Source organism: Mustelus asterias, chromosome 24 (genome assembly GCF_964213995.1).
Source record: "Mustelus asterias chromosome 24, sMusAst1.hap1.1, whole genome shotgun sequence".
In the NCBI taxonomy this organism is placed as follows: Eukaryota; Metazoa; Chordata; class Chondrichthyes; order Carcharhiniformes; family Triakidae; genus Mustelus; species Mustelus asterias.
In genome coordinates, this window is record NC_135824.1 from 22,265,082 (window position 1) to 22,291,847 (window position 26,766).

Below are 26,766 nucleotides of genomic sequence, written 5' to 3' on the forward strand. Positions count from 1 at the left end.
GACCTGCTGAGATTTTCCAGCATTTTTTTTGTGAATTTATCATTTATTGGGGGGCTTTGATTTAAACTTACTCAGCCCCACAAGCACCTGGCGTTGTGAATCCAGGTTTGTCTTGGATCTACAGGTGATGGGGTCAGGGGTTGATAAGGTCTCGGAGGAGATTAGACAGGGTTAAAAAAAAGATAGTCCCTAATCAATCCAATGGTCTGGGCGCTCGAAAGGCGAAGAGTCCCCGAATGCTGAACCTTATTTTTGGAGCAAATCTTCGAGACAGGGCAGCCCAACCCCTTCCCAAGTGATGCCCAATGAGAGAGTGAGACAGACTGACACCTGCTTATATACAAAGCCCCAGCGCAAGGCAACAAGTCAGAATCTCCCACCAGCAAAAGTAAGAAAGGGGGAGGGAGGGGGGGGAAATAATTACTGATCCACACCCTGAGTGCAGCCCTCCTCGACTAATCGATACCATGACTTCCAGTAAAATCGAGTTTCCCAGTGAGGTGAAGGCAGATCCCGCCTCCCTCATCGCTTCTCTGCATCTACTGCCGTCGCCCACAGCAAACCTGGAGATCCAGCACACTAAGGTTCGTGCAAGCTTCCCATGTCGAGTTGACGCGGTGCGTGTGAGCAGGGAGGGGGGAGAGAGCAGGGTGTGAGCAGTCTGCTGTGTGTTCTGGGGCTGATGTGATAGCCACAGATACCAATAAGAGAGACCCGCGCGTGATCCGCAGTTTCTAGCTGAATTTGCACAGTGAGGGTTTCATTGAGGAAGGCAGGATCCCAGCAATGTTTCAGCTCTTGCTTCTGGATCAGCCTCCCCAACTTCCCTTCAAACTGCCCCCCCCTGAACACAGCGTTAACTGGGAGAGGGACCCTGGAGAATGGGGAAGGAGTGGGGGACCCCCTTCCCAAACAGCTCCCTTTATTTCTGTCTCCAGCATCTTGCCTCTTGTTTCTTATTTGTTTGGCTTTTAAATGATTATGAGGACAGCAGGTGCTTTTACCCTGGAGACCCCCCCCTTTCTGGGGGGAATTAAAGAGACAAACACAGAGACACTTCATCACAGCTCGCTGGGCATAGGAGTGCCATGTGGAAAAGCAGATATTCTCACAAATACCAGCCAGCAGTGTTTCTCTCTCTCTCTCTCTCTATTTTATACAGGGACTGTCTGGGAGCAAGCCCAGCCAGGCTGGAGACTATCCCCTCTGCCCTCTCCAAGCATTCATTACTGGCTGATAAAAGCAGATTACTGTTGATGCTGGAACCTGAAACAAAAACAGAAAATGCTGGAAAATCTCAGTAGGTCTGACAGCATCCGTGGAGAGAGAATAGACCCAATCTTTCAAGTCTGGACTACCTTTCGTCAGAGCTCTGACGATGGGTCATCCAGGTTCGAAACGTTGGCTCTATTCCCTCGCCACAGATGCTGTCAGACCTGCTGAGATTTTCCAGCATTTTCTGTTTTTATTTATTACTGGCTGGCTGTTTTTGACGCCGGGCTTGTTGGATGGGAGGGAGGTGTCAGTGTTGAGGGCTGAACTACTCTTTCATCATGTCTAGGATGCGCCGGTCTCAGTCTGTTACTTCATTGCCTTTCCGAATGGACTTGCTGGCAGGACAGTTTCCACTGTGATGTCCCGGTTAACCCTAACCTCACCAGGATCGCTTTCCCTGCTCTGTTTTATCCCCGCTGCTCAATCCCACAATTTAATAAGATATAGCTCGATCATTCTGCCAATTAATCTTTTATGTTAAAAAAAAATCCAACGATTGAGTTTCTCAAGTTTCAAAGTTCACAAATGTCCACTTATCATCCTGGGCGCTGGAATATTGCTGATTATTGTCTGTATAACGCGCAAGAAACAATACTTTTCACTGTATGTTAATACATGTGGCAATAATAAATCAACTCAAAGATATATTTTCCAAAGATGCGTTGGGGACATCTTAGTCCCACCCCAGTGGGATCCACTGAGAGGTTCTTGGAACAATTCTTTATAGATTTGGATTCTCTTTTCGTTGTGAATCTTACTTTTTTTTTAAACCCGCGGGAGTTAAGAGATGGGTTTTATTTTCCCCGCAGATATATCAGAGCAATATGCCGCATTATGTATTCCACAGAGATCGTTTCATTGCGCGCAAGTGGGTCTCCACAGGGAGAGAGGGAGATTTATTTGGTGATTTGAGTGTGGAATCGAGTCCCCCCAGCCAACCCTTTAATACAGGATCCACTTACCAATTTATTGTACCGCAAAATAAACGGGGCAAGATTCCTAACGTGACCTTTTGATATTTTTTTTTAAATAAAAAAAATCTAGTTGATAATGAAACCTTTGCTTTCTGGGGACAGAAACTTGGAGTTTCTCAATTAAAAGGGGAGATGGGTGAAGTCGAATCTGCAGTGCAAGAAAGGCTGGTTCTGGGGGAGGGGGCGAACGGTTCATGCTTCATCTGTGCATTTATATCAGGAGACTTGCACAATTCCACACCTCCCTCTTGACAGAATGGGACGGTGAAAACGGACGAATGGCCCCAAATTATTTCTAGGAAGGAAAAATATGGGAACAGGCAACACTCTGTCCATATAACCCAGGGGATGGTGGGGAATTCGGCTCTGCCGGTTTAGTTAATATAAAAGTAGATTTAAAGTCACGCGGAAAGATGGATGGACAGAAAGAGCCCTCAGGACAGGTTTTGCCAATCTGTAATGTGTTTCAAATTGATGCTGATCGCAATCTTGCTTTCCCAGACTTCAGTCTCGGGGAGTTCAGGATATCCCAGTGCGGGAATTCTGTGCGTGAGAGAGCGGCTGGAATATTCCAAATGTTCCATTTCATTGTTCGACCAATCAAACCTGCATTCAATTGTAACTTGGAGTGCCCGTGGCAAACGAGTGTATTTAATTCTCAAAAGTCTGAATCCTTATTTGCAGCAGAACTCCCATAAAAGAGAAATTATTTAATAAGAATAAATATATATATATAGCAGCAATGCATTTGGGGGAGGATACAGTAACCCCTGTGATCCAGCCAAGATAGCCCGCAAATAGGGAGGAAATATCTGTGTAACTGCAGTCCCAGTCTGGAGTCCAGGCTCAGACCTAACCTGAGAGTGAGCTGGTGTGCCTGAGGCTCTCTCAGGGACATCTCACTGTTCCTCCTCGGAGCCACTTGACACCCAGTTTGCACCGCACACGATTCACATGGCGTGAAACTCACACTGTTCCGCGTCCATGTGACATTTTCGTGTGGATTTGACAGGTTAGGTGTGGAGTGCGAATCCAGCACACTCTCTACCTGCCCTTAATTTACACGTTTAGCGTTTTCCCATCTGCTATTTCAACATTTACATGTCTAACTCTTGAGATAGAGACAGCCTTGTGTATGTGTGGACAGTATCTTGTGTGTGTTTTTGTTTCCTCAAAGGCCTTGGGCCTGGACATAGTTGTTCTCGCAATAATCTGCCACATGACCCAGGTTGTGGCAATAGTCCTGTGTATGTCTGTCCTGTGTATGTGTGGAGAGTGTCCCGTGTATAGACTCTCCTGTGTATGTCTAGAGAGTGCCCTGTGTATAGACTGTCCTGTGTATGTGTGAAGAGTGTTCTGTGTATAGGCTGTCCTGTGTATGTGTGGAGAGTGTCCTGCGTATAGACTGTCCAGTATATATGCAATGCTCTCCTTTAAGCAGGCTCCAGGCAGGTTGGAGCAATGCAGCATGGGCAGGTTTCTGCCTGGTTTGAACCCAATCTGAGACTAGTAGGTGTATATCCAATTCTCTTCTGAACATCAATATTAAACAACCTTTCATCGCTCTTTCTGACAGTGCATTCCCAATCAAACCAACTCACTGTATAGAATCCCTGCAGTGCAGAAGGAAGCCATTTGGCCCATCGAGTCTGCACTGACTCTCTGATACAGCATTTTATCCAATCCTTATCCCCATAACCCCACATATTTACCCCACTAATCACAGAATCACAGAATACTACAGTGCAGAAGAGACCCTTCAGCCCATCAAGTCTGCACCAATGCATGAAATGCCCTGACCTGCCCACCTAATCCCACTTGCTAGGACTTGGCTCAAAGCCTTGAATGTTATGGTGTGCCAAGTACTCATCCAGGTACTTTTTAAAGGATGTGAGGCATCCCGCCTCCACCACCCTCCCAGGCAGCGCATTCCAGACCGTCACCACCCTCTGAGTAAAAATGTTTTTCCTCAAATCCCGTCTAAACTTCCCACCCCTCACTTTTAACTTGTGTCCCCTCATAACTGGCCTTTCAACTAAGGGGAACGGCAGCTCCCTATCCACCCTGTACATGCCCCTCATAATCTTGAACACCTCAATCAGGTCGCCCCTCAGTCTTCTCTGCTAATCCCCCTAACCTGCACATCTTGGGACACTAAGGGGCAATTTAGCATGGCCAATCAACCTAATCTGCACATCTTTGGAGTGTGAGAGGAAACTGGAAAAACTCGAAGGAAACCCACGCAGACACCGGGAGAACATGCAAACTCCACACAGACACTCACCCGAGGCTGGGATTGAGCCTAGGTCTCTGCCGCTGTGAGGCAGCAGTGCCACCAATAAATGTGTAAAATACTTTCTCCTCATCTTCCTTCTGTCCTTTTCACTTTGCCAATTCCCTTAAATCTATCTCTCTGATCACCAACACTCAAGGTATTATAAACAGTTTCTCCTTATTGTCATTATCACTTTCCTCTCTTTTATACTCCATGTGGTAAAATAGGACAGGAACAATAAGTGGTGAATTTAATTCCATTTTGTACAATGAATTCAGCTCTGTTTCTCAAGCTGAGCAATATGTTGGGAGGAGATTGGGTGCCGGGGTTGACAACCCCAGAGTACACATTACATTTATCATTTTTAGCTTATTTTACATTTCAAATGGCATTCAAGTGTGATGAATGTTCCATTTGAAGAAATGTTCAGTGATTTGGATACAACTTTAATAAATGTAGCTAAATTCCATTATTGAACTTTTTGTTTAGTTTATTCATTTGGAGAAATAAAGAGATCTTATCAAAGCATATAACATCTCGTTTCTAATGCCAAAAAGTGAAATAAATAAAAATTATTATTACATCATAACTTAAAGCCTGTCTTGTACTTGACAAGAAATTACAAAAAAATGGTATTCAAATGAGATTAACAATCAGAATCTGAGTGATTATTTTAAATCTTTTTCCTCTCTCTGTCTAATGACAGTCACTATTTGATGCTATGGGTGGAAGCCACTCTCTGCTATCTCAGGCATGCCATCCTTGTTGAATTTTGATAGCAAGTGCTCGGCAGCTTTGCAGCACTGGGGCATCCGAGCTTGCTGTCATTCATATCACACACATACAATTCCAGCATAAGTCATAGAATCCCTACAGTGCAAAGGAGGCCATTTGGCCCATTGAGTCTGCACTAACTCTCCGACAGACCATATTACCCAGGCCCATTCGCTCCCCTCCCCCCACCCTATCCCCGTAACCTTGTGCATTTACCATGGCTTACCCACCTAACCTGTACAGATTTGGACTGTGGGAGGAAACCAGAGCACCCAGGGGAAACCCACGCAAACATGGGGAGAAGGTGGAAACTCTACACAGGTAGTCAACCTGGGTCCCTGGCACTGTGAAACAACAGTGCTAACCACTGTGCCACCACACTACTGAATAGTAATTCGCAATGGAAGCCCTGGTTACTTTTCCCTTCCCACCCTGGGAGCATTCATACAAATTTTATTAACTCAGCTCCTATTCCAGAGCACAGAGTTGGACCTGGCCAACTAGACTGGATGCCCTCACTGAGTTATTGGAGGAAAACATGGGAATTATCTTTAACGTAAAGTCAAGATAGTAGGAAGTATAGTTTTGGAAATAACCTATAAAGAGATACCATACCCAAACAAATCACACATGACAGGCAGAGCAACATCAGGGTTGAGTAAACAATGGAAGCATAGGACAGAGTGACATCTGGATTGATTAGTCCATAAGATTGGGGACAGGGTGTCATCTTAGCCTCAAAATATACTACTATCAGGAGACAGAGTTTAGCGAATGTTATTAAAAATAGATTATTCACTGCTGTTAATGGTTAATCAATTCACATCAAGTTTCTGCTTGCAACATTGATGACATTCACAAAACTCTCAGGTGTGCTATAACAGTTTATGTTACTGTCTCAGCTCCTCAATATGTCACTGTCATATGACAGACACATATAACAAGTCAAAGAAAAACACTTGTCCCTTCAGGTAAGTATGGTCATGATTTCTCAGGTTTATGGTTTGAAGAAAGTGGTGGAGAAATTGCTCCAATTTATAAAACACATTTGCAGGTCTTCAAACAATACTCTGAGAAACTAAATAAGTTAACCTATTTAAATCAGTTTTAACCAGTGGCTAAAAAGACTAAATAAGGAATTCAATGTTTTCTGTCGTGTGTTTGTTAGTGAAGCCTGGTCGATAACAACAGAAGGCAAGTTTCCACAAAGAATCAGATGGTTTGATAATTAGCAATGGATTTTGCTTGTTGACGCAGGGGCACTCTCACATAACATGCATAAAGTTTATTATAGGAATGACACTCGATGTGAAATATCACCTGTTCTTATTTTAACATTCCCAACTAGCCTGAGTCTGCACTTCTTGGGAATGTAGCAGAGGTTGTAGATTATCAGGATCTCTACCAGAGGGTCATAGAATTGAGCCTAAATTCTACCCCGTAGTTATGTCTTCCCCCTGTGGATTGCATTCTTGACTGGGCTGCCAACGCCCTATCCAGGTGCAGCATCCTAGTGCCACAGAGCTTCAAGTGACATATTTGTCTGATGGGGACTTGTGGAGTAAGCTGTTTTATCAATCTAATTGGAAATGGCAGTACAGCTGAAAACAGCGTGTATGTTGACACAAACTGGAAAATAAATCACATGTGAAATAATTTTAGAAACAAAAGTATTTACACCAACTTCCACAATTCTGATTTCATATAAAACTGATTAAATCACCCAACTTTATTATTTTACTTTAACGAGCTCACTAAAAGTAATCAGACTTAATAATAGCTTAAACTCTGCATGATGAGGCACCATTCAGTAATACCTGTTGCAGTTCCACCAGTAAGTGCAGTACATTTCAGAATTGAAGTCAGATGCTGGTTACGGATTACATTTTAGCAGTAAATCGCTTTGGTGGAAATCTGACTCTGAGCATGTAATGCGCTCACACTCTGAGCAAATGCAAATAGGGCCTAATTTCCCTGCATGTTTTCTTTGAGTAAATGTTTCTTTTCTACTTAGACATGAATGTCCCATTAGACAAACAAGGCCTTGATAACTTATTCCCGGGTAAAGACCTTTCCCTTTCTACACAAAGTGGCTGTGTGAGAGTAGGGGTCTTTGTAGTTGCCTCTCCCAGCTGTTTGCCTCAGCAGCTCTCAGAGGGAGTGGAAGCAGCCAGCCTGGAATAACAACAACATTAGACTTCATTTACCTCTCTAGAGAGTTTAGAGCTCGCTAAATGGATTGAATTGATGTGATATCGTACACCAGGCGAGACCAAAGGGTTGCGGTGAATTAACTTTTTTTTTCCCCAGTGCAGTTTCATTGAAGCTTATTTTTAAAAGATGACCGGTTATCGGGCTACATGTGTTGGTTGTAATTAATATGGTCTTCCACACCTCCACCGCGTCGATAGGTATTTGCACTGTCTGGGTGATAAATTTCCCAAATGCAAGTATTGCTGGTGGTTCTAAGCATTTAGTGACTTTGTGTCACAGAGTTCAGTCTATTGAGCATAAATCCTGCCTAGTAAACAGCAGGAGCAGTAATGAGCTTTCCTCCACAGTTTAGTATCATTATATCAAATTCATGAAAGGATTCCAGCAGGGGACGGGGATGGATGCACGGGGCAACAGAAGAAAGGGCCATTTATTCCAGAGAGCTTCAGGTTGCTGCAGTGCTGGGGTCTGTTACCTCACACCTTTATCTCATAAATGCTGACATTTTGTCTGAAACTCTTACCTAGAATGTCATGCCTAGTTTCATGTAAAGGTTAATCACTTTTGAGCTGTCAGGATGTTTTTAGCTTTTTTTTAACTGATGAAGTTGATAGCATTCCAATGCCCTCTTGTATCTGGTACTTAAAGTGATAACATTCAATGATGTTGATATATAACTTTCATCACATTCTTTTCATTTGTTGTGGTCAGAGAGACTATTTCAATTAATTCCACATTTCTTAGGGAGGAGAAAAAAAACATCTATTGATGATAGATTCCTTGTCAGTCAGTAATTTTGTCAGGAAAATATAATACACTCAAGACCTGTTAGAAATAGCCAAGCCAATTCAAATACCACTCGAATTCAAATGCAACGTGAATACAGGAAAGGGCAGAGTACTGAGCAGGGTTAGAGGACAAATGGGCCAGAATCTCCGGGCCCGAGAATGACCAAGAAGTATCTCCACCGCCTTGACCCAAATTATTCATCCCACCGCCGTGCAGGTCAGCGGCTCAGCTATTTGTCTCTGACCCAAGTGATCTGGAGTTCTTCAGATCAAAACTTGAGTCTCGCTGAGCTGAGATCAAACGGGCGAAAGTAGGGATACTGCCGGTGATTCATCATTGCCAGGGCGGGTGATTGGGCCAAATGGAGCTGCAGTTGACATTCCTGCAATCTCCCCTGTTTGATCAGGGGAGCCATTCTCTCCATCACATTAATTTTCATTCCGCAACAGAAACAGTGGAATCTCCTGTAAATACAGATCGAAATACAAATCTACAGAGAGATAGCATGATTTTTACACACATGCACATCAATAAATGCTCACATTAGTGCAGATCGTATTCAATCCTGGGACTCGAAGGGATAAATTTGCTGCTTCTAATTCCTATGTTCCTATGAAGCATGAGCATCGCTGGCTGGCCAACATTTATTGCCCATTCCTAATATGCTATGCACCCGAAAGAATAATATGTCTATATGTGTGTGTGTATACATTGTGCTGTCACTAAATGTATTTAGCCTATTAATGGCAATATGCCAGAGAAAAGATGTCCTTGAACGACTTAATGCCTCGTATCGGAGTGCATCCACTTTGAGATCTGTCAGTATTCTGTTAATATCGACTGTGTCTAATATGGAGCAAGTTAATGTTCAGTGTACTGATGTGTAGAATTTAACCGTTTAACGTTACCCGATCAACACCTCTGTTAAAATAGCGAGCGAAGGAAGGAATGCTACGCAAAACTGTTCAGCAACTCATCCGCTGAAATAGCAAGGGTTTATTTTTGGTGTGGGGGGGTTAGAATCATGCACTGCCCTCTGAAGTACCGGCCGCAATATTTAATTGTGCTGCATGGTGTTATTTTATACAGTTAACGGAGGTAAAATGTTCATGAAGTTCACTTTTTGCACATTACCAAAATCCTAGTGACACCACTACACGCATGATTTATTTTTTAACACCACAGGGTATTATATCCAAACACACGCACAAAAAAAAACACTTTTAAAGTCAGAAGTTTGGATGTCTAGAATGCATTTTCAAAATCAGTAGCAAAACGCCGGGTACTTCGATTCTTCTAAGGATGTTTTACAATCTGTGCATTGTAGGAAATGATATTTATTTCTGATTTAATTTATAAATTTATTTATTAATTTGCTCTTTTTTGGAGCAAATTAGGAGGCTTAAATACATTTGTCATCCGCTTGGTGGTAAAAAAAACTCAGCGTTCAGTTAATGCTTTATTTAAAGAAGGTAAAACAATGTGTTGCTGACATTGTCATTGGTGACAAATAAGTAAGACAGTGTTGGCATTAAGTTCCACATTCTGGAAACCAGCAAACATTTGGGACTGAGTAGAATCCCTCAGATACATTGCTGGATGAAGAAAAATAAACACGCTGGTGCCCTCTGCTTGCTCTGTTGCCATATGTAAATTTCATGACTAATTGAGGGGACAAGGAAAATAGATGGTGCAAACATTTGGTGCAAGGATTTAGTTCCATAACAAAATGTCAAGTTACATTCCTAGTTTCATAACAGATTGATGGCTGATAGTAAAAGATAGCCAGTGTTCTCTCCTCCCATTCTATCAGTGCGAGGCAGCCCTCCCACCAAGCATTCTCACCAAGACATAACTGCCTCTGCATTCCTAATCCTTGTTGGTCCTGATTAGGAGTAATGAAGCCTCCGCGTACACTGTTTGAGTCTTTACTCAGATTGATATCAGAAAGTCTCTCTTGAATGACTTTGGAATGTAAAATAGAAGAACCCAAAGACAGCTTTGTAGTTGGGAACTGGAACAATAAAACATAATAATATTCCATAGAACCAAAGGGACCACAAGCATACCAAAGTCTTTAGTGATGTCTATCTATTCTATGTTCCTATGAGGTATTAATCCCTTCTCCAATGTCCAATCACATTGTATCCCATAAACTGACTTACATCTTTATAAGCATTTCTCATGCTATTAGCCTCTTATATGTTTTAACGACATAAATCAGTTTAAGGATCAATCCTTGTTACACATTTATAACTTTGGATACTGGAATGTTTGCTATTTCCAGCCTAGTCTGATTTGCATTGAGCAGCCGAATCAGTTTGCATTATTTAATGTACCATGCTGCTAATGATGTGAGCTACTTTTTGCCAGACTTCTATTGCTTAATAGCTTATTAGCAGTTTTAATTTTATCGGCTAGAGCCAGCGGAAGTAAAACTGCTTGCTGATTTCTCCAAACTATTTTAGTGCCCTAACAATGTTTTCCTGTCATTTGTACCTCTCACTGGAATTCACATCCTGACAAATAGAATACTAATGACAGTGAACATAGGGCGGCACAGTGGCACAGTGGTTAGCATTGCTGCCTTACAGTGCCAGGGACCCAGGTTCGGTTCTCGAGGTCACTGTCTGTGCGGAGTTTGCACGTTCTTCCCGTGTCTGCACGGGTTTCCTCCCACAGTGCAAAGGTGTGCTGGTTAGGTGCATTGGCCGTATTAAATTCTCCCTCAGTGTACCTGAACAGGCGCCAGAGTGCGGCGACTAGGGGATTTTCACAGTAACTTCATTGCAGTGTTAATTATGTAAGCCTTCTTTTGATACTGATAAATTAAAAAAAACACAGAGATGCAATATCCTCCGGCATGAGCTGTATTAATAATTTAAGTTCATTATTCAAATGATTACGATTAAACAATATTTAAACTTCTTTGACTTCTCATAAAGACTATGTTAATGTTTCATAAATAATCGTGCAGGAAATAAATGTAATTTTCTCAATAATTTTCTAAATACACTTTAAAAAAAGGATCGTTAGAAATGTTAAACCGAATTTTAAAGTTACAAAGAATGTAGAGTATTTTGAAATAATCCTTGATGTAATGGTTACAAAGAGTTGTCTCCTGTTATTAGCAATGATTGGAAGCATTTTTTAACTTCCTGCTGATGGCTTAAGATACAAATAGTGCAATTTGGTGCCACAACAAAGAAAGGAGAAAAAAACATCTGTGACTCATTGAAACTATAAAACTCATCAAGGCTACCTCGTCATTCACAATAGTATTAAAAGATAATATTTTCCAGCAGCTACGATTACCTACTATGACTCATAGGTAAATCACAGCCCTGTTTTCAAAAGTCTTGTAAAGGAGGCAATCACAGAATTTCCATTGATCATTTCATTAGAATGCCTCCACTACCTGCCATGTTATTACGTGGTCATTCTTAACATGCCTGCCATGTTATTACTTGGTCATCCTTAGCATGGTACACCAGAACAGAAACTTTGCAAACCCAGTTTGTCGGACTTTGCAACCGCTCCCAATTGTGCGAACTGGCTCAGGCGGAAACAGGATCTTCTGGGATCATTCACATCAGGGGAAAGGATTTACTCAGGGTACCACTTGTCACAGCATGGTAAATGCATTCAAAAGTATTTACAATGTTGTTAAACATAGCGACCAAAGCAATTCTTCCCCTCAGGAGGAAAAATAAACATGACATGTGTTAATAGATACCAGGTATCCAGTAGGCAGTAGAACAGACGTATTTAAGCTCTCAAAATCCACTTGTTAAAGTGCTCTCTGTAAATCTTTTGGTGCAGGTAAGGATTCATGGATGAAAGGGGAAGCAGTTAATTGGGTTGGTAATTAGCTAGGAAATTAATGGTCCTTACCCTGGTCCATCTAAACCATACAAAGTTCATTCCCACAATTGTCAAAAGTTGTGCCTGCCATTGAAAGTGTTGATGAAATACAACCAGTAGGACATCATCCTGCATACATTCTGGTCATGATTCCACCTGCAGGCCTTCAGATGCCATGCCAACCAATTGCACCATGTTAGGGCTCTCCATTACTCCCAGAGTAAACCTTATACCTGCTTCAAGCGGAAGAAGGTATCTCCGCAATCTTCATCCTCATTCAAAACAGCAAGGAAGTTGCATCCCAAGATTATGATGTAACTTAACACACCTCACAGGCACCATAGGCAAAGTACCTGTTGACATTTGCCAAATAGATAGAGATGGGAAGACACACCATAAAATGTGTGCCCTCTTCCTGCAAATATCTGAAAGACATGCTGGTTAGGTGCATTGGCCATGCTAAATTCTCCCGCAGTGTACCTGAACAGGTGGTGGAGTGTGACGACAAGGGGAGCACAGTAACTTCATTGCAGTGTTAATGTAAGCTGGCTTCTGACATTAATAAATAAACTTAAACTTTAAATTTTAACCTCAACAGAGTTATTTTTCATCTGCTAGAGGATTAAGAACAACTAACTATCCGATAGGTTGCAAACTTTTCCTGTACTGTAATAACTCCATGGAAGCAAAGGTCCCATCACCAAAAGTTCCTTTATTTACAAGAGATACTACACAACAGAGCGCTCCTTGTGTGCTCCCTGCTTCAGCAGACAGAGAGACTGACACACCTGCTTTAAATAGGGAACATGAGGCCCCCTGATTGGGCCATCAATTAGGACTCAGTCAGGGATATCTTTTTGTTCAACCAAATAAACAAAATCAAACTCACTCAGGGACAACTCAAAAAGGGCAGCTCCTTAAAAGGAGGGAAACCATCTGAAACAAAAGACAAAGTGGAAAGGAAACTTAAAACATCAAACTAAAATGTGATTAACGGGGTCAATAATACGCCCCGGTTACTGCGGTGCCTTGCGGGCACGAAAGGCATCAATTGTGCCCTCGGACACCACATGCTCCCTCTCCAGGGATACGGCCATGAATATAGCCATGGTAGAGGGGCAGACAGTCGGGTTGGCCGACCCCCTCGATCGCCCGCTGCCTAGAGGACTCAATCAGGGAGTTCATACTCCAGCAGGCCAACCTCATTTGCCTGACTGAAGTCATCACATATACCCATGAAGAGATCATATACTCCTCAAAGATAATGCACATTAAACCCACTCAATCAGGTCCAAAATCCTGACTCTGCCATTCAATGTAGCATATATAGAACAAGGTAGGACAATGCCCAGGCACCATGGAAATTGGTGCCTGGGCAGACGCACAGATTTCTTTGGTGCCTTTGCTTTAAATGCAACAACGGAATGGTGAAAGTGCTGCTGGCCATAGCTTGTGTTTGTAGCAGTTAATGATGGAACTCTTCAGAGTTACACATTCACTTCCTCCATAAGTGGCACAAAGGAAAGGTTAATCGGCAGCAGCATTGAAATTCCACACCATTCATGGAAATCATACAGTGTGCAGCCACGTGTGCCCAAATTGAGAGTTCGGAAAGGCTCAGCATATGGGCTAATAATTAGCAAATTATATACAGAGGTCAAATGCTGATACCACTGTGGGGTGTGAAAATCTATAACATCATTAATTTCTTTACTGTTACATTTCAAGATTACGGCAGAGACAAAAATTGGGAGAAGCACTGTTGACAATCCTTGAACTGGTCTATACAATGTCGTAGTAAGAAGTTTAACAACACCAGGTTAAAGTCCAACAGGTTTATTTGGTAGCCCCAGTCCAACGCCGGCATCTCCACATCATGACTATACAATGTCAGACAGCGATCAATAAAGCAAACAGAATATTGAGAAATGGTAATAGCAGCACTGAGTAAAAGTCCACAGAGGTTGGGCCAGCTCCCTGTGTATAATGGCTGGCAATAATGATGCAGTTTTACAGTATATCCATTATTGCATTATTGCAAAGGTGGTCCTGGACATGGTGCAGTTTGATATTACACAGCAGATGCGAGGTTGGAGTTCTTCTCGCACAACATCATTTGCAATGAATCCTGTAACCTCTGCAGAGCCAACAGTTGGAACTTTGATTTGATTTGATTGATTATTGTCACACGTATTAGCATACAGTGAAAATGATTGTTTCTTGTGCACTAGACAAACAAAGCATACCATTCATAGAGTACATAGGCGAGAAGGAAAGGACAGGGTGCAGAATGTAGTGTTACAGTCATAGCTAGGGTGTAGAGAAAGATCAACTTAATATATGGTGGGTCCATTCAAAGGTCTGATGGCAGCAGGGAAGAAGCTGTTCTTGAGTCGGTTGGTACGTGTCCTCAAACTATTGTATCTTTTTCCCGGCGAAAGAGGGTGGAAAAGAGAATGTCTGTGGTGCGTGACGTTCTTGAGTATGCTGGCTGCTTTTCTGAGGCGGTGGGAACTGTAAACAGAATCAAAGGATGGGAGCCTAGATGGACTGGATTTTGTTCACGACCCTTTGTAGTTTCTTGCAGTCTAAGAACTAAACCATTTTCTGGACCTACTTAAAGTTTTGAATGTTAGAAAAGTGATGACAGCCCCATTGATTCATTTTTTTACAACAAGAAATCTCAGGAGAAATCCAAGGATGCGGAGCAAAGCATGTGCATGTCTTTCCTGATTCGAGGCCAGTTTGAATGGACACTGAACTGTGCTGTGTTCTTGCACCTCTGATAGAATGGTGTTGAACCTGGTCCATCTGCACTATTGGAATTTTGTATTCAGAGAGTCAAAGAATCTTATGGTACACAAGGAGACCAGCAAACAAAGAACTTTATAACCTAATCCCACTTTCTAGATTTGGTTAGCCGTTTGAAATGATTGAAATAGAGTCGAGGCCGGAATTTTACCGACACGCCCGCCCTGGAATTGGTGCGGACAAGACTTGCAGAACGGAATTCTCCCTTGGACTCGGGTGCGATTTTACGATCTCGCTTGGGCAAGATTCGCAAAATCCTGGCCATAGAGTCATAGAGCACGGAAACAGCCCATCAGGTTCATGCCGTCCATGGTGCCCTCCCAGCACGTCCCAATTGCCCACATTTGGCCCATACCCCTCTAATCCTTTCCCATCCATGCACTTATTCAAATGCTTTTTAAATGTTGCTATTGTACCTGCCTCAACCACTCTAAACTTAAATCACTTTAATACAAGTTGCTGCTTTTTTTTTAAAGGAAGGTAAGTTGCACACATTAATTACAATAAGGGCGAAGATAATTGAATTCATCGATTTAGGCTTACAAATAGCATTTATGGTGTGATGGTATTAGGTTAACCACTAAAGTAACATCAAAGAACCAGTTCCAAACTTAGAAAGCCACAAGCTAAGCAGTAGCTGTCCATTGGACAAATTGTGCATTTGACATGGCGAGCAGATTGATGTCAAATGCAATGCTTTCTCCAGGAGAGAACTTGGAAACTTTCTAATAAAGAAAGTAGTGGGAGGGTTGTAGGTGTAGATGTGTTTCCATATTATTTATCATTTTTATTCATATGAGAACAAATAATAAAAATACCAGTTCGGTTATTTGGGAGAGGCACTGGTATAGATGGGAGGAGGCACTGATAACTATTTCCAGTTAAATTGGGTGAGGCCAATGGGTGGGACAGCCATTTTGCATTCACAGCTCTTTGATTCCTAGCTTATGGTCAAATATGCCTCACATCAAAGATCTAACACAGATAATAACCTGGTTGAAACATCAGGCATTTTCTGTATGAAAGCAAAGAAGCTTTCTATATTCTGTGTTCATTCTCATCAGTCACATTTCTATTTAAATCTTACCCGAGTACAAATCATGTCCGCTGTAAGAATATTTTATCAGCATTTTATTTACCAAGGCCACAAGTGTGTCTCTATAAGATTCTTTGGCAGAATGAAGGCGGTGCAGTATATCATTTTATTATCAGTTATTATATTCCCACCTTCATTTTTTGAATAGTTCATTCTCTCCTTTTGGTCCTCCCATGTTAAATTCCTTAGCTTAGAGGTTAAGTGGGCAGCTTGTTCCCAACAATGTGTCTGTATAACTACATAGAAACATACATAGAAACCCCACAGTGCAGAAGGAGGCCATTCGGCCCATCGGGTCTGCACCGACAACAATCCCACCCCGGGCCCTACCCCACAACCCCCACACATTTACCCCTTAATCTCTCTAACCTACACACCCCAGGACACTAAGGCGCAATTTAGCATGGCCAATCAACCTAACCCGCACATCTTTGGACTGTGGGATGAAACCTGAGCACCCGGAGGAAACCCATGCAGAGAATGTGCAAACTCCACACAGACAGTGACCCAAGTCGGGAATCAAACACAGATTCCTGGAGCTGTGAGGCAGCAGTGCTAAGCACTGGGCCACCCCTTTGGTGAGAGGCATGCAAAAGAGAGATGGAATGGAGTGAATCCTACATCGATTGAACAGCCTGCTGTTTATGGGGAGTAGGTGGTGTAGTGGCAATATCACTGGATTGAGTCCCTACTGCTCTGGGAGCATGGGTTCACATCCCACCATGATGGCTGGTGGAATAGCACTTCAGTTAATCGATCTAGAATATAAAATTAGTCTCAGTGATCGTGACCATGAAACTATCAAAGTCCATCTACTTCACTGATGTTTAAAGGGGGAAATCTGCACCCGGTTATGATTCCAAACCTACAGCAATATGGTAACTGTGCTCTGAAAGAGCAATTAGAAATGGGCTACAAATGCTGGCCTTTCCAGCGACACCCACATCACATGGAGTAAAATAGATGTCATTATTAAAACCAGGTAAAGTCAATATACCTAGTGTTCTCATCAGCCTGTTTCTTGCTAAAACAATTGGTTTTGTTTAGTAATGTAGGTTTTACTCAAGTATGGAAGTGTGTGGCCCAAAGCAAAACATGGTACGGACTATTATTTAACTATTCCTACACCTGTCCCCATTCGACACTGAAGTCCCTCCTGATAACATAGCTTAGTCCCATGAACTCAAAAATTAAATTCACCGTCTGGGAACATATTAAAATTGATCAATTTTATTTGCGCAGTGATTTTGAAATATGCCCCTCATTTATGGCCTTTGGGGTGATAAAATAAAGCATGACTTCAGAATCAAAACTGCATTTGATTAGACTTGTGACTTGAGCTTTATTGCACGATTACTATAAGACACAGCTGTTCCTATTTCATTCCAGTTTAGTACCTGTTCCTGATGTCCTGAACTTGATCACGTACATACAGTTGCCTGGCACATATATTACAAGCTAATGATTGCATTTGGAGTCATGTATGCAAGAAAGGTTCGCGTCTTGCCAGTGTAAAATGATCACAAGTCACAATGTGCTGTTTATTCGGAGTTTTGAATATTAAATCTATGCCACCTTTATATAGTAACACTGAGCGCCTTTCCAGTGACACTTGTCACTTCCATTCCAATGATAATTGTAAGTTCTGAATGTTCGCAAAGGGCGGAAATGAAGCTTTTAAAGTTGGAACAGGATATGAAATTTCCTGAGTTATCCTAGGCACAGGTGCCCGATGTGTATGAGGTTATGGAATATTTACAAAACTGTGTCATTCCATGACTAGGAAGACACTGGAAGCTGCCAAACAGCTGCTAATGCTTCAGAAATAGCTGAGCATTTGATGCCTGCCTCTCCAAGCATGGGAGTCGAAAAACTCTCCAAGCAGGAAGCCACATATGAAAAAAGAATTATTTCGATGGAATGAAGTTGCAACCAGCTACTAAATCAATTAAAACACAAGAAATTCCCATTCATTCAATCCTCCGTTCACCTAAAGTTATTCCTCATGTGGGAAACCATTATTTGGGATGTGAAAACTCTTCCGGTACCAAAACATGTGTGAGGCTGGAAATACAAAAACATCCATGAGAAACACTTGAGGTTAAGTCTCCAGTCCTTGTGATATATAGTAAAGCAATTTTTAAATGATTAAATATTTAAAGAAAATTAGTAGAGCTAGCCTATCTAAAATAAATAGTGATTCATCTCCATTGATGGATTTAATTAATAACCTGTAGGTTTTCAACTGGAACAAGGCTCTCAATTAAATGAAACCACTTAACTTCTTCTTGTTCTCTATTCTTGGATAAACTACATTGAGTCATTTATTGCTGTCTTCATGAAGAATTGACCATAGGGCGGATAGATTGTGTTATGTATGTTGGCTAAGCATAAGTGTGTGTAAACCAAAACATGGTTCTTTCATGAGACATGGGTGTCTCTGGCAAGGTCAGCATTTATTGTCCATCCCTAATTGCCCTCAAACTGATTAGTTTTGTTAGGCCACTTCAGAGCACAGTTAAGAGTCAACCACTTGTGCATTTGGAGTCACATGTAGATCAGACTGGATAGGTATGGCAGATTTCCTTCCCTAAATCACCTCCTGATTCCCCATAGCCTATCCACCATCTACAAGGCATAAGTCAGGAGTGTGATGGAATACTCCCCATTTGCCTGGATTGGTGCAGCTCCAACAGCACTCAAGAAGCTTGACGCCATCCAGGACAAAGCAGCCCACTTGATTGGCACCACATCTACAAACATGCACTCCCTCTACCACCGACGCTCAGTAGCAGCAGTGTGTACTATCTACAAGATGCACTACAGCAATTCACCAAAGATCCTTAGACAGCACCTTCTAAACCCATGCCCACTTCCATCTAGAAGGACAAGGGCAGCAGATACATGGGAACACCGCCACCTGCAAGTTCCCCTCCAAGCCACTCACCATCCTGACTTGGAAATATATTGCTGTTCCTTTGCAATCGCTGGGTCAAAATCTTGGAACTCCCTCCCTAACAGCATTGTGGGTCAACCCACAGCACATGGACCGCAGCGATTCAAGAAGGCAGCTCGCCAGCACCTTCTCAAATGCATCTAGGGATGGGCAACAAATACTGGCCAGCCAGCGACGCCCATATCCCATGACTGAATTTTAAAAATGGCACTAGTGAGTAAGATGGTTTTTTATGCCAATCGGTGATAGATGCATGGCCACCTATATTGAGACTAACTTTCAAGTCCAGATTTTGTTAATTAATTACATTTATATTTCACCAGTTGTCATGGTGGCATTTAAACTCATGTCCTCAGAGCAGTTAGCTGAGTGTCTAGATTACTAGTCCAGTGACAAGACCACTATGCTAGCATCTCCCCTAAAACTAACTATTGAATTTTTTCTACAGTTGATTTCACTTGATGCTGAACATTCCAGGGATAACATTCATCATCATTATCTTTAAATGTAACTGCAAATTAATTGGAACCTGTACACCATAAAATCTCTACAGTGCAGAAGGAGGCCATTCGGCCCATTGAACCTGCACCAACTTCCCAAAAGTGCATCTTATGCAGGTGACAAGTGCCATCCCCCGCTAAAAAATCCTGCTGCTGTCGTGACTAACCCTCAGCTCTCACTGGGTATGCCTAACTGGCCGTGGAAATCCTCCACCCCACTTACCTGCATGCCAAGCCTTTCTCATCATAGCTGATCCAGGAACTGCTGCAGTGCAGGCATTCGCCACTGCTCCTGGAGGAGCTGGCAGTCCCCTGATTGGCCAGCAGCTCTGGGAGGTGTAACATCCTGCTTTAGAGGGGCGGGCGCCATAATCCGGGGCTGCAAGCAATCAACTCCCGGCTCGACACAAAATACTGTTGTGGCCTCCAGAGCTGGCAGAAGTGGAGTTGACACATAAAATCCTGCCATGGGGGCTTTGTGCACAGTCCTGTTGTTCCATACTTCAAAAAGGATACAGAAGCAATGTGCAAAACCGATTTAGAAGGCGGCGTGACAGAACTGAAATGGCACAATCATCAGGAGACACTGGACAAACTTTCTCCAGAAGGGAGACATTGAGCATTGACCTGGTGGAGCCCTTTAAAATGATGGAGGAATTATGATCAGATAGACGTACAGAAGCAGTTTCTACCTGTGGGGAAGTCTAAAATGAGGGTTCAGAAATATAAACTAAGTGACCAGCAAACACAATAAAGAATTCAGGAGGAAATTGTTTACTTAGAGAGGGGTGAGAATGTGGACAAAAGCAAAATACTGCGGATGCTGGAACCTGAAACAAAAACAGAAAATGCTGGAGAAGCTCAGCAGGTCTGACAGCATCTGTGGAGAGAAAATGGAGCTAATGTTTCGAGTCTGGATGACCCTTTGTCAGAGCTGTGGAACTCAGTGCCACATGGGGGCCATTGAGATGGATAACATCAGTCCATTTAAGGGGAAGCTAGATTAATCCCTTTTGGAGAAAGGAATGGGGTCAGGTGTCGTAAGATGGGAGGGAGTTCTTGTGGTGCATGAACACCAGTGTAGACTTGATGGGCTAAATGGTCTATTTCTAAGTTATCAAATTCAATGTCATCCTAAGTGTGTCATGAATGGAAATACATTGATTCCAGGAAGTCTGACCTAATAGGAATAATGTGGCGATGCCGGCGTTGGATGGGGGTAAACACAGTAAGAAGTCTAACAACACCAGGTTAAAGTCCAACAGGGTTTATTTGGTAGCAAATGCCACTAGCTTTCGGAGCATTGATTAGCTTGATTAGCATTCCAATCATTATTCTGTAAATTGAGTTTGTGTCTCTGTATGCCCTGTTTGTGAGCACATCTCCCACTCCACCTGACGAAGGAGCAGCATGCTCCGAAAGCTAGTGGCATTTGCTACCAAATACCTGTTGGACTTTAACCTGGTGTTGTTAGACTTCTTACTAATAGGAATAGACAGCCAGCCAGTCAGTATCTGAAACAAAAAGACATCACAGGTGGAATCCTTCACCAGCACTGGAGCAATGGAATGATTGCCTGGAAATTAACATGAGAATGTTTCATACAAACACGATCATAACCAATTCTTCTATTCGCTGTTGATTGGAGATGTTAATTCCTTTAGTTTAATGGGAGTGCATTAATAACATTGCTCCTGATAATTTCCCACCTAATGCCCATCCTGATTGCTGAGCGTGAATTAAGAGTGGCAGATGTCACCCACCAGCTGTAGATCTGATCATCCATCCAGCTTCCCTCGTCCAAGAAATCGACGGCACACCAGATAACTAAACAGGGGAGTGAAAGATCATCAAAGATTTTAATGCCCCCAAATCAAAGATAAATACTGGCAATCTTAATCAGATCGGACAATGGTACCTTGTGTCTGCACACTATACCCTGTGTTAATTTCAATCATCAATCCCACCCCACACTGCCAGCTCCCTCTGTCACATCCCTGCCACCCAACACACAACCACCCACTCACCCTGATGCACTATCAATCGAGCAAAGACTAGTTTGTATGCAAGAACAAATAGGCTTTTATTCGCAAAAGACTTGGAGCACACCCATGCTGATGAACTGGTCCAGAGACTGAGGCAGAGGGGTGGGGAGCAGTCACCTTTATACCTGGACCAGGGGGGGAGGAGTCTCAGGCAGGGCCGGCAGGGGCGTGTCCAGACATGTCACACGCACACAGGAAATAAGCTTAACAGTGGTTTACCATGCACCCCCTCCGTACGCCCCTGCTCAACACCTCGGGACATTTAACTGTTCGATCCCTGAATAAAACAGAAAATGGTGTCAAAAGCATTGATTTTTTTATCTTTAAGTGAGTTTCATTCTCATCGAGGTGGGAGTGTTTGTGAACAATACCAGCTTTTTTCAGCATCAGTTGCTTTTAACGACAAAATCAGTTTGGCCAGGGATGGGGTAAAAGTCCCTTTGCTTTGCCAATCAAGGTACTTTAAACTTCAACTTCAGACAAGTTATCTTTCTTATAATGGAGCAACATTTCCACTCTGCATTGCAATGACCATTCTGGCTTTTCTGAGTGAAGTGCCGACTAGGTATTAATTTGTGTTGAATCATGGGCAGTTAGCATTCAGTTCTCACGTGTACTAAACATATACCTAACTGTTGCAGCTGGCATCCACTAGGGCTTCTATTCATTTCCCTGGACTGAAGCTTAAAGCCAGATTCCAGTGATGTAAAGACACTGCTCTAACCCATTGCAACACTTAGATCAATAACACCAGAGAACCCCGACATTATTTAAACATTCGAGAGGTTTTGTTGTCCTAGACCAAGCATTTTTTATATTCAGAATCATAGAATCCCTACAGTGCAGAAGGAGGCCATTCAGCCCATCAAGTCTGCACCAACCACAACCCCACCCAGGCCCTATTCCCGTAACCGCACATATTTACCCTGCTAATCCCCATAACACTATGGTCAATTCAACATGGCCAATTAACCTAACCATCTTTGGATAGTGGGAGGAAACCAGAGCACCCGGAGGAAACCCACGCAGACATGGGGAGAATGTGCAAACTTCACACAGACAGTGACCCGAGGCTGGAATTGAACCCAGGTCCCTGGTGCTGTGAGGCAGAGGTGCTAACCACTGTGCCACCGTGCTGCCTTCAGTTGAATGAATCTTCTTCAGTTCTCCATCTGAAGGCAGGTCCTCGATGAATATTTGCTGAACTACGGCAGACTGTAGGGTGTAAATCAATAGAATAGAGGGAGGAACCCTGTGCTGTTGGCATGAATCTGATCCACAAACAAGCTGTCTAACCAACTGAGCTAAATGGCCCCACCCAATTAACTCTTTCTGTGAAGTCTTAATTCTGGTTACAAGACGGCTGAAATCCTTGCAACAACTCATTTTTAAAATCCATTTATGGGACATGGGCGTTGCTGATGGGTCAGCATTTATTGTTCATTCAGTTGAGGGTCAACCACGTTGCTGTGGCTCTGGAGTCACATTAGGCCAGACCATGTAAGGATGGCAGATTTCCTTCCCTAAAGGACATTAGTGAATTTACTGGGTTTTTTCGACACTCAACAATGGTTTCATGGTCACCAGTAGATTCTCAATTCCAGATATATCTTTACTGAATTCAAATTCCACCATCTTTCATGATGGGATTCGAACCCAGGTCCCCAGAACATTAGTTGAGTTCCTGGATTAATAGTCTAGCAATAATATGACTAGGCAATTGCCTCCCCTTGGCGAGAGATGTGTCTCTAACACCTCTGTGCAGTAAACATTTGAAAAATGGAATATGGGATTATGGAGGGTGGGGTGAGTGATAAAGCTGCAATTGAATTGGAGGCCAAATTATGCCACAAACTATGAGAGCAAACCTGACTATTACTGTCATCTTCAGAATTCCAAAGTAAAATTATGGCAGTTAATCACTCTCTGCAGTCTATAATTGTAAAGCTTGCAATGCCTAAATGTAATTAGAATAACTTTAATGATATTTAAAGTCAAGCTGAAATTTAATTGATTGAAAACCGAGAGGTTATTTTGAAATAATCATTGTAGCAGATAGTGTCATATAATTCAGAGGCTTAATAAGGGAATATTGGGGCGGCACGGTAGCACAGTGGTTAGCACTGCTGCCTCACAGCTCTAAGGACCCGGGTTCAATTCCGCCCTCGGGTCACTGGCCGTGTGGAGTTTGCATGTTCTCCCCGTGTCTGCGTGGGTTTCCTCCGGGTGCTCCGGTTTCCTCCCACAGTCCAAAGACGTGCAGGTTAGGTGGATTGGCCATGATAAATTGTCCCTTAGTGTCCCAGGATGAGTACATTAGATGGATTAGCTATGGGAAATGTGTGGGGTTAAGGGGATAGGGTGGGGGAGTGTGCTTGGGTAAGATGCTTTGTCGGAGAGTCGGTGTAGACTTGAAGGGCCGAACGGCCTCCTTCTGCACTGTATGAATTCTATGAATATGTATTGTTATGGCCGGTACAATAAATATCCTACGACACAAGTTATGAGGTCATAAATGTTCTTTTTGTCTCATTTGTATCATTTCACCAATGACCATGGAACAAGTTATTTCTAATGAACATTAATTCATTAAAAATGAATCAAAAGAGTCTTAGGAGTTTAATATAATTTGTTGAAAGAGCTTTTTCAAGTCAGTTTACTATTATGATGCCATATTTTTATTCCTGTTTGAAATTCTCCTTCTGAGATTTAGAAAATAGGGAAAAGCTGAAAGCCTGGTGCGTGGAGCCTGGAGTGTGTTACAGGCTTGGACAAATTGTAGGGATGAGGTAGCTAATCCAACCATGAGATCTAATCTTGAGTGGCATATCAATGGCACCTCACGCCAGAAATGTTTTGTGGCTTTGGAATATAATGCTACTGGTTACATAGTTACTGTATATAGAAATATAGTTTTAACTTAACCTTCCATACAAACTTAGCATTTTCCATTTATCAGAAGGTGTGTTGTTTCAGAGAGCAAGATGCATTTGTATCCAGCTTGTGTACCATATCTATCACCAGAGGGAAATGTTGCTGCTTATTTCACTGCCTAGTCTATGTCAAATGTACGATTACATGGGTGGTTATGAGGCAGCACGGTGGCACAGTGGTTAGAACTGCTGCTTCACAGCGCCAGGGTCCCAGGTTCAATTCCAGCCTCGGGTCACTGTCTGTGTGGAGTCTGCACGTTCTCCTCGTGTCTGTGTGGATTTCCTCCCACAGTCCAAAGATGCGCAGGTTAGGTGGATTGGCCATGCTAAATTTCCCCTTAGTATTAGCAGAGTGAATGTGTAGGGTTGCGGGAATAATGCCTGGATTGTGGTCGGTGCAGACTCGGTGGGCTGAATGGCCTCCTTCTGCACTGTAGAGATCCTATGATTTGAATAATGATTCCTTAATGTAAATGTGCGACCGTGGCCGGGATACTCCAAATCTTTGCCCTGCCACCATTTCCAACAAGAAGGGAGAACTTGGCACTCAACGAAAACACTGCTCACTGCAGTGAGACTGGGGAATCCCAGCTGTGGACAAGGGTGGAGAATCCTGGCCAATGTCTAACCTCCTGCTACACCTATCCTATCCAGCACTGTGTCATGCTCAATCGTCACCCATATCCATGCTGATCTGTACAACACTACAAACTACAAATGATTTACCCCATTGGGCTAGGTGTTGATCAATGTCCCTGATAACCAAGGTGGGTAGAAGGTGTTACCCATGATCTAACTGGATGGGGGAATAGAATCAAGGGGCTGAATGTCCTCCTCTCATTTCTATGTTTTATTCCTAATAGTTCCTCCTTTGGACCACTACACATTTTTGTTGAATTAATTTGTGCCATTTTTTTCTATATCAAAGGCACCATATAAATGCAAGTTGTTGATCATATACACAGTGAATAAAATGAAGCCAGTATACAATTCAATAACTTACAGTAACCATCTGGAATATTCTGAACATGATTGACCAGTCTTATGACTACATGTACCAGTAACCTCTCGGGACAGTAACTAGACTCATTAACACACTTCTACTTTTTACTCATCACTATTTCCTCTCCACATTTTTTACATTCCTGCCGCATTGATTCATGCTGGGGTACGTATTCGTGAGTAATGGTCATGATCCAGTTTGCCATTCATGTTGCCACTCCATGTGTGTTACCCTAGGGAATGAACCATCAGTTGCTAATGGGAAAGGGATAGTTGTGAGGAGAATCACAGCCGATCTCAATGATGTCATTCCCCAATATCTCCACACACTCCCATTACAGCAGGGGGCCACTGACCGGCATCTGAAACAAGATTCTGGGATGATTTTCTCCTCTGGATATTCAGAGCAGTAAAGCTAACTTCTGTGTTGGAGAAGAGGAGATCAAATAATTTGGGCAGCACAGAGGCACAGTGGTTAGCACTGCCACCTCACAATACCAGGGATCCGGGTTCAATTCCAGCCTTGGGTGACTGATGTGTGGAGTTTGCACATTCTCCCCATGTTTGCGTGGGTTTCCTCTGAATGCTCCAAAGATGTACAGGTTAGGTGGATTACCCATGCTAAATTGCCCCTTAGTGTCACACCAGAGACTGGGGGAGAGAGAGCGAGCGAGAGACTGGGGGAGAGAGAGCGAGATGGATTGGCTATGCTAAATTGCCCTTTCAGTGTCGGAAGATGTATAGGTTAGTGGGATTAATGGAGTATGTACATTGGGTTACAGGAATAGGGCCTGGGTAAGATGCTCTGTCAGAGAGTCAGTGCAAACTCGATGGGCTGAGTGGCCTCTTTCTGCACTGTAGCAATTCTATGATTCAATTTTATGATTCTATGATTTCAACAAGGCCAGGGGTGGAATCTAGGACAATCCTGGTGGGTCCAAAAACCAACTGGATGGCCTGTACGTTTGGTAGCTGGGCAGAACAGAACTTGAATATTGCTGAAAAATGAAACACTGTCAAAACTTTTCATTTTGCACCCATCGGGACAGATTCACTTGCCAACCAATCAGCGCCATCTCATGCAGAATGAATTGTTATTCCCTTTGAGATTTGGTGATCTTGTGAATTTGTTCTGACGTCTTTTTTTCACCAATACTCAAGCTTATTCATTCTAAAACAAATCTGGTGATGTATGGGAGAAGTGGTGTTTGAGGAACGTGTTTCTCTGGTAGATATAACTCTTAAACTGCATGATTAG

The 26,766-nt window shown here is 42.7% G+C and overlaps 1 protein-coding gene across 2 annotated transcripts in view; it reads left to right on the forward strand.

The window, feature by feature from the left end:
• Positions 1-325: 325 nt before the first annotated feature.
• aldh1a2 (aldehyde dehydrogenase 1 family, member A2) overlaps positions 326-26,766 on the forward strand; it is a 106,288-nt gene continuing 79,847 nt past the window's right edge. Inside the window, exon 1 of one of the 2 annotated variants that reach the window (XM_078241023.1) lies at positions 326-584. In XM_078241023.1, the coding sequence (XP_078097149.1) occupies positions 468-584 (117 nt within the window). In that variant the 5' untranslated portion in view covers positions 326-467. The remainder of the gene's footprint in view (positions 585-26,766) is intronic. The other variant, XM_078241022.1, reaches the window with a different exon arrangement.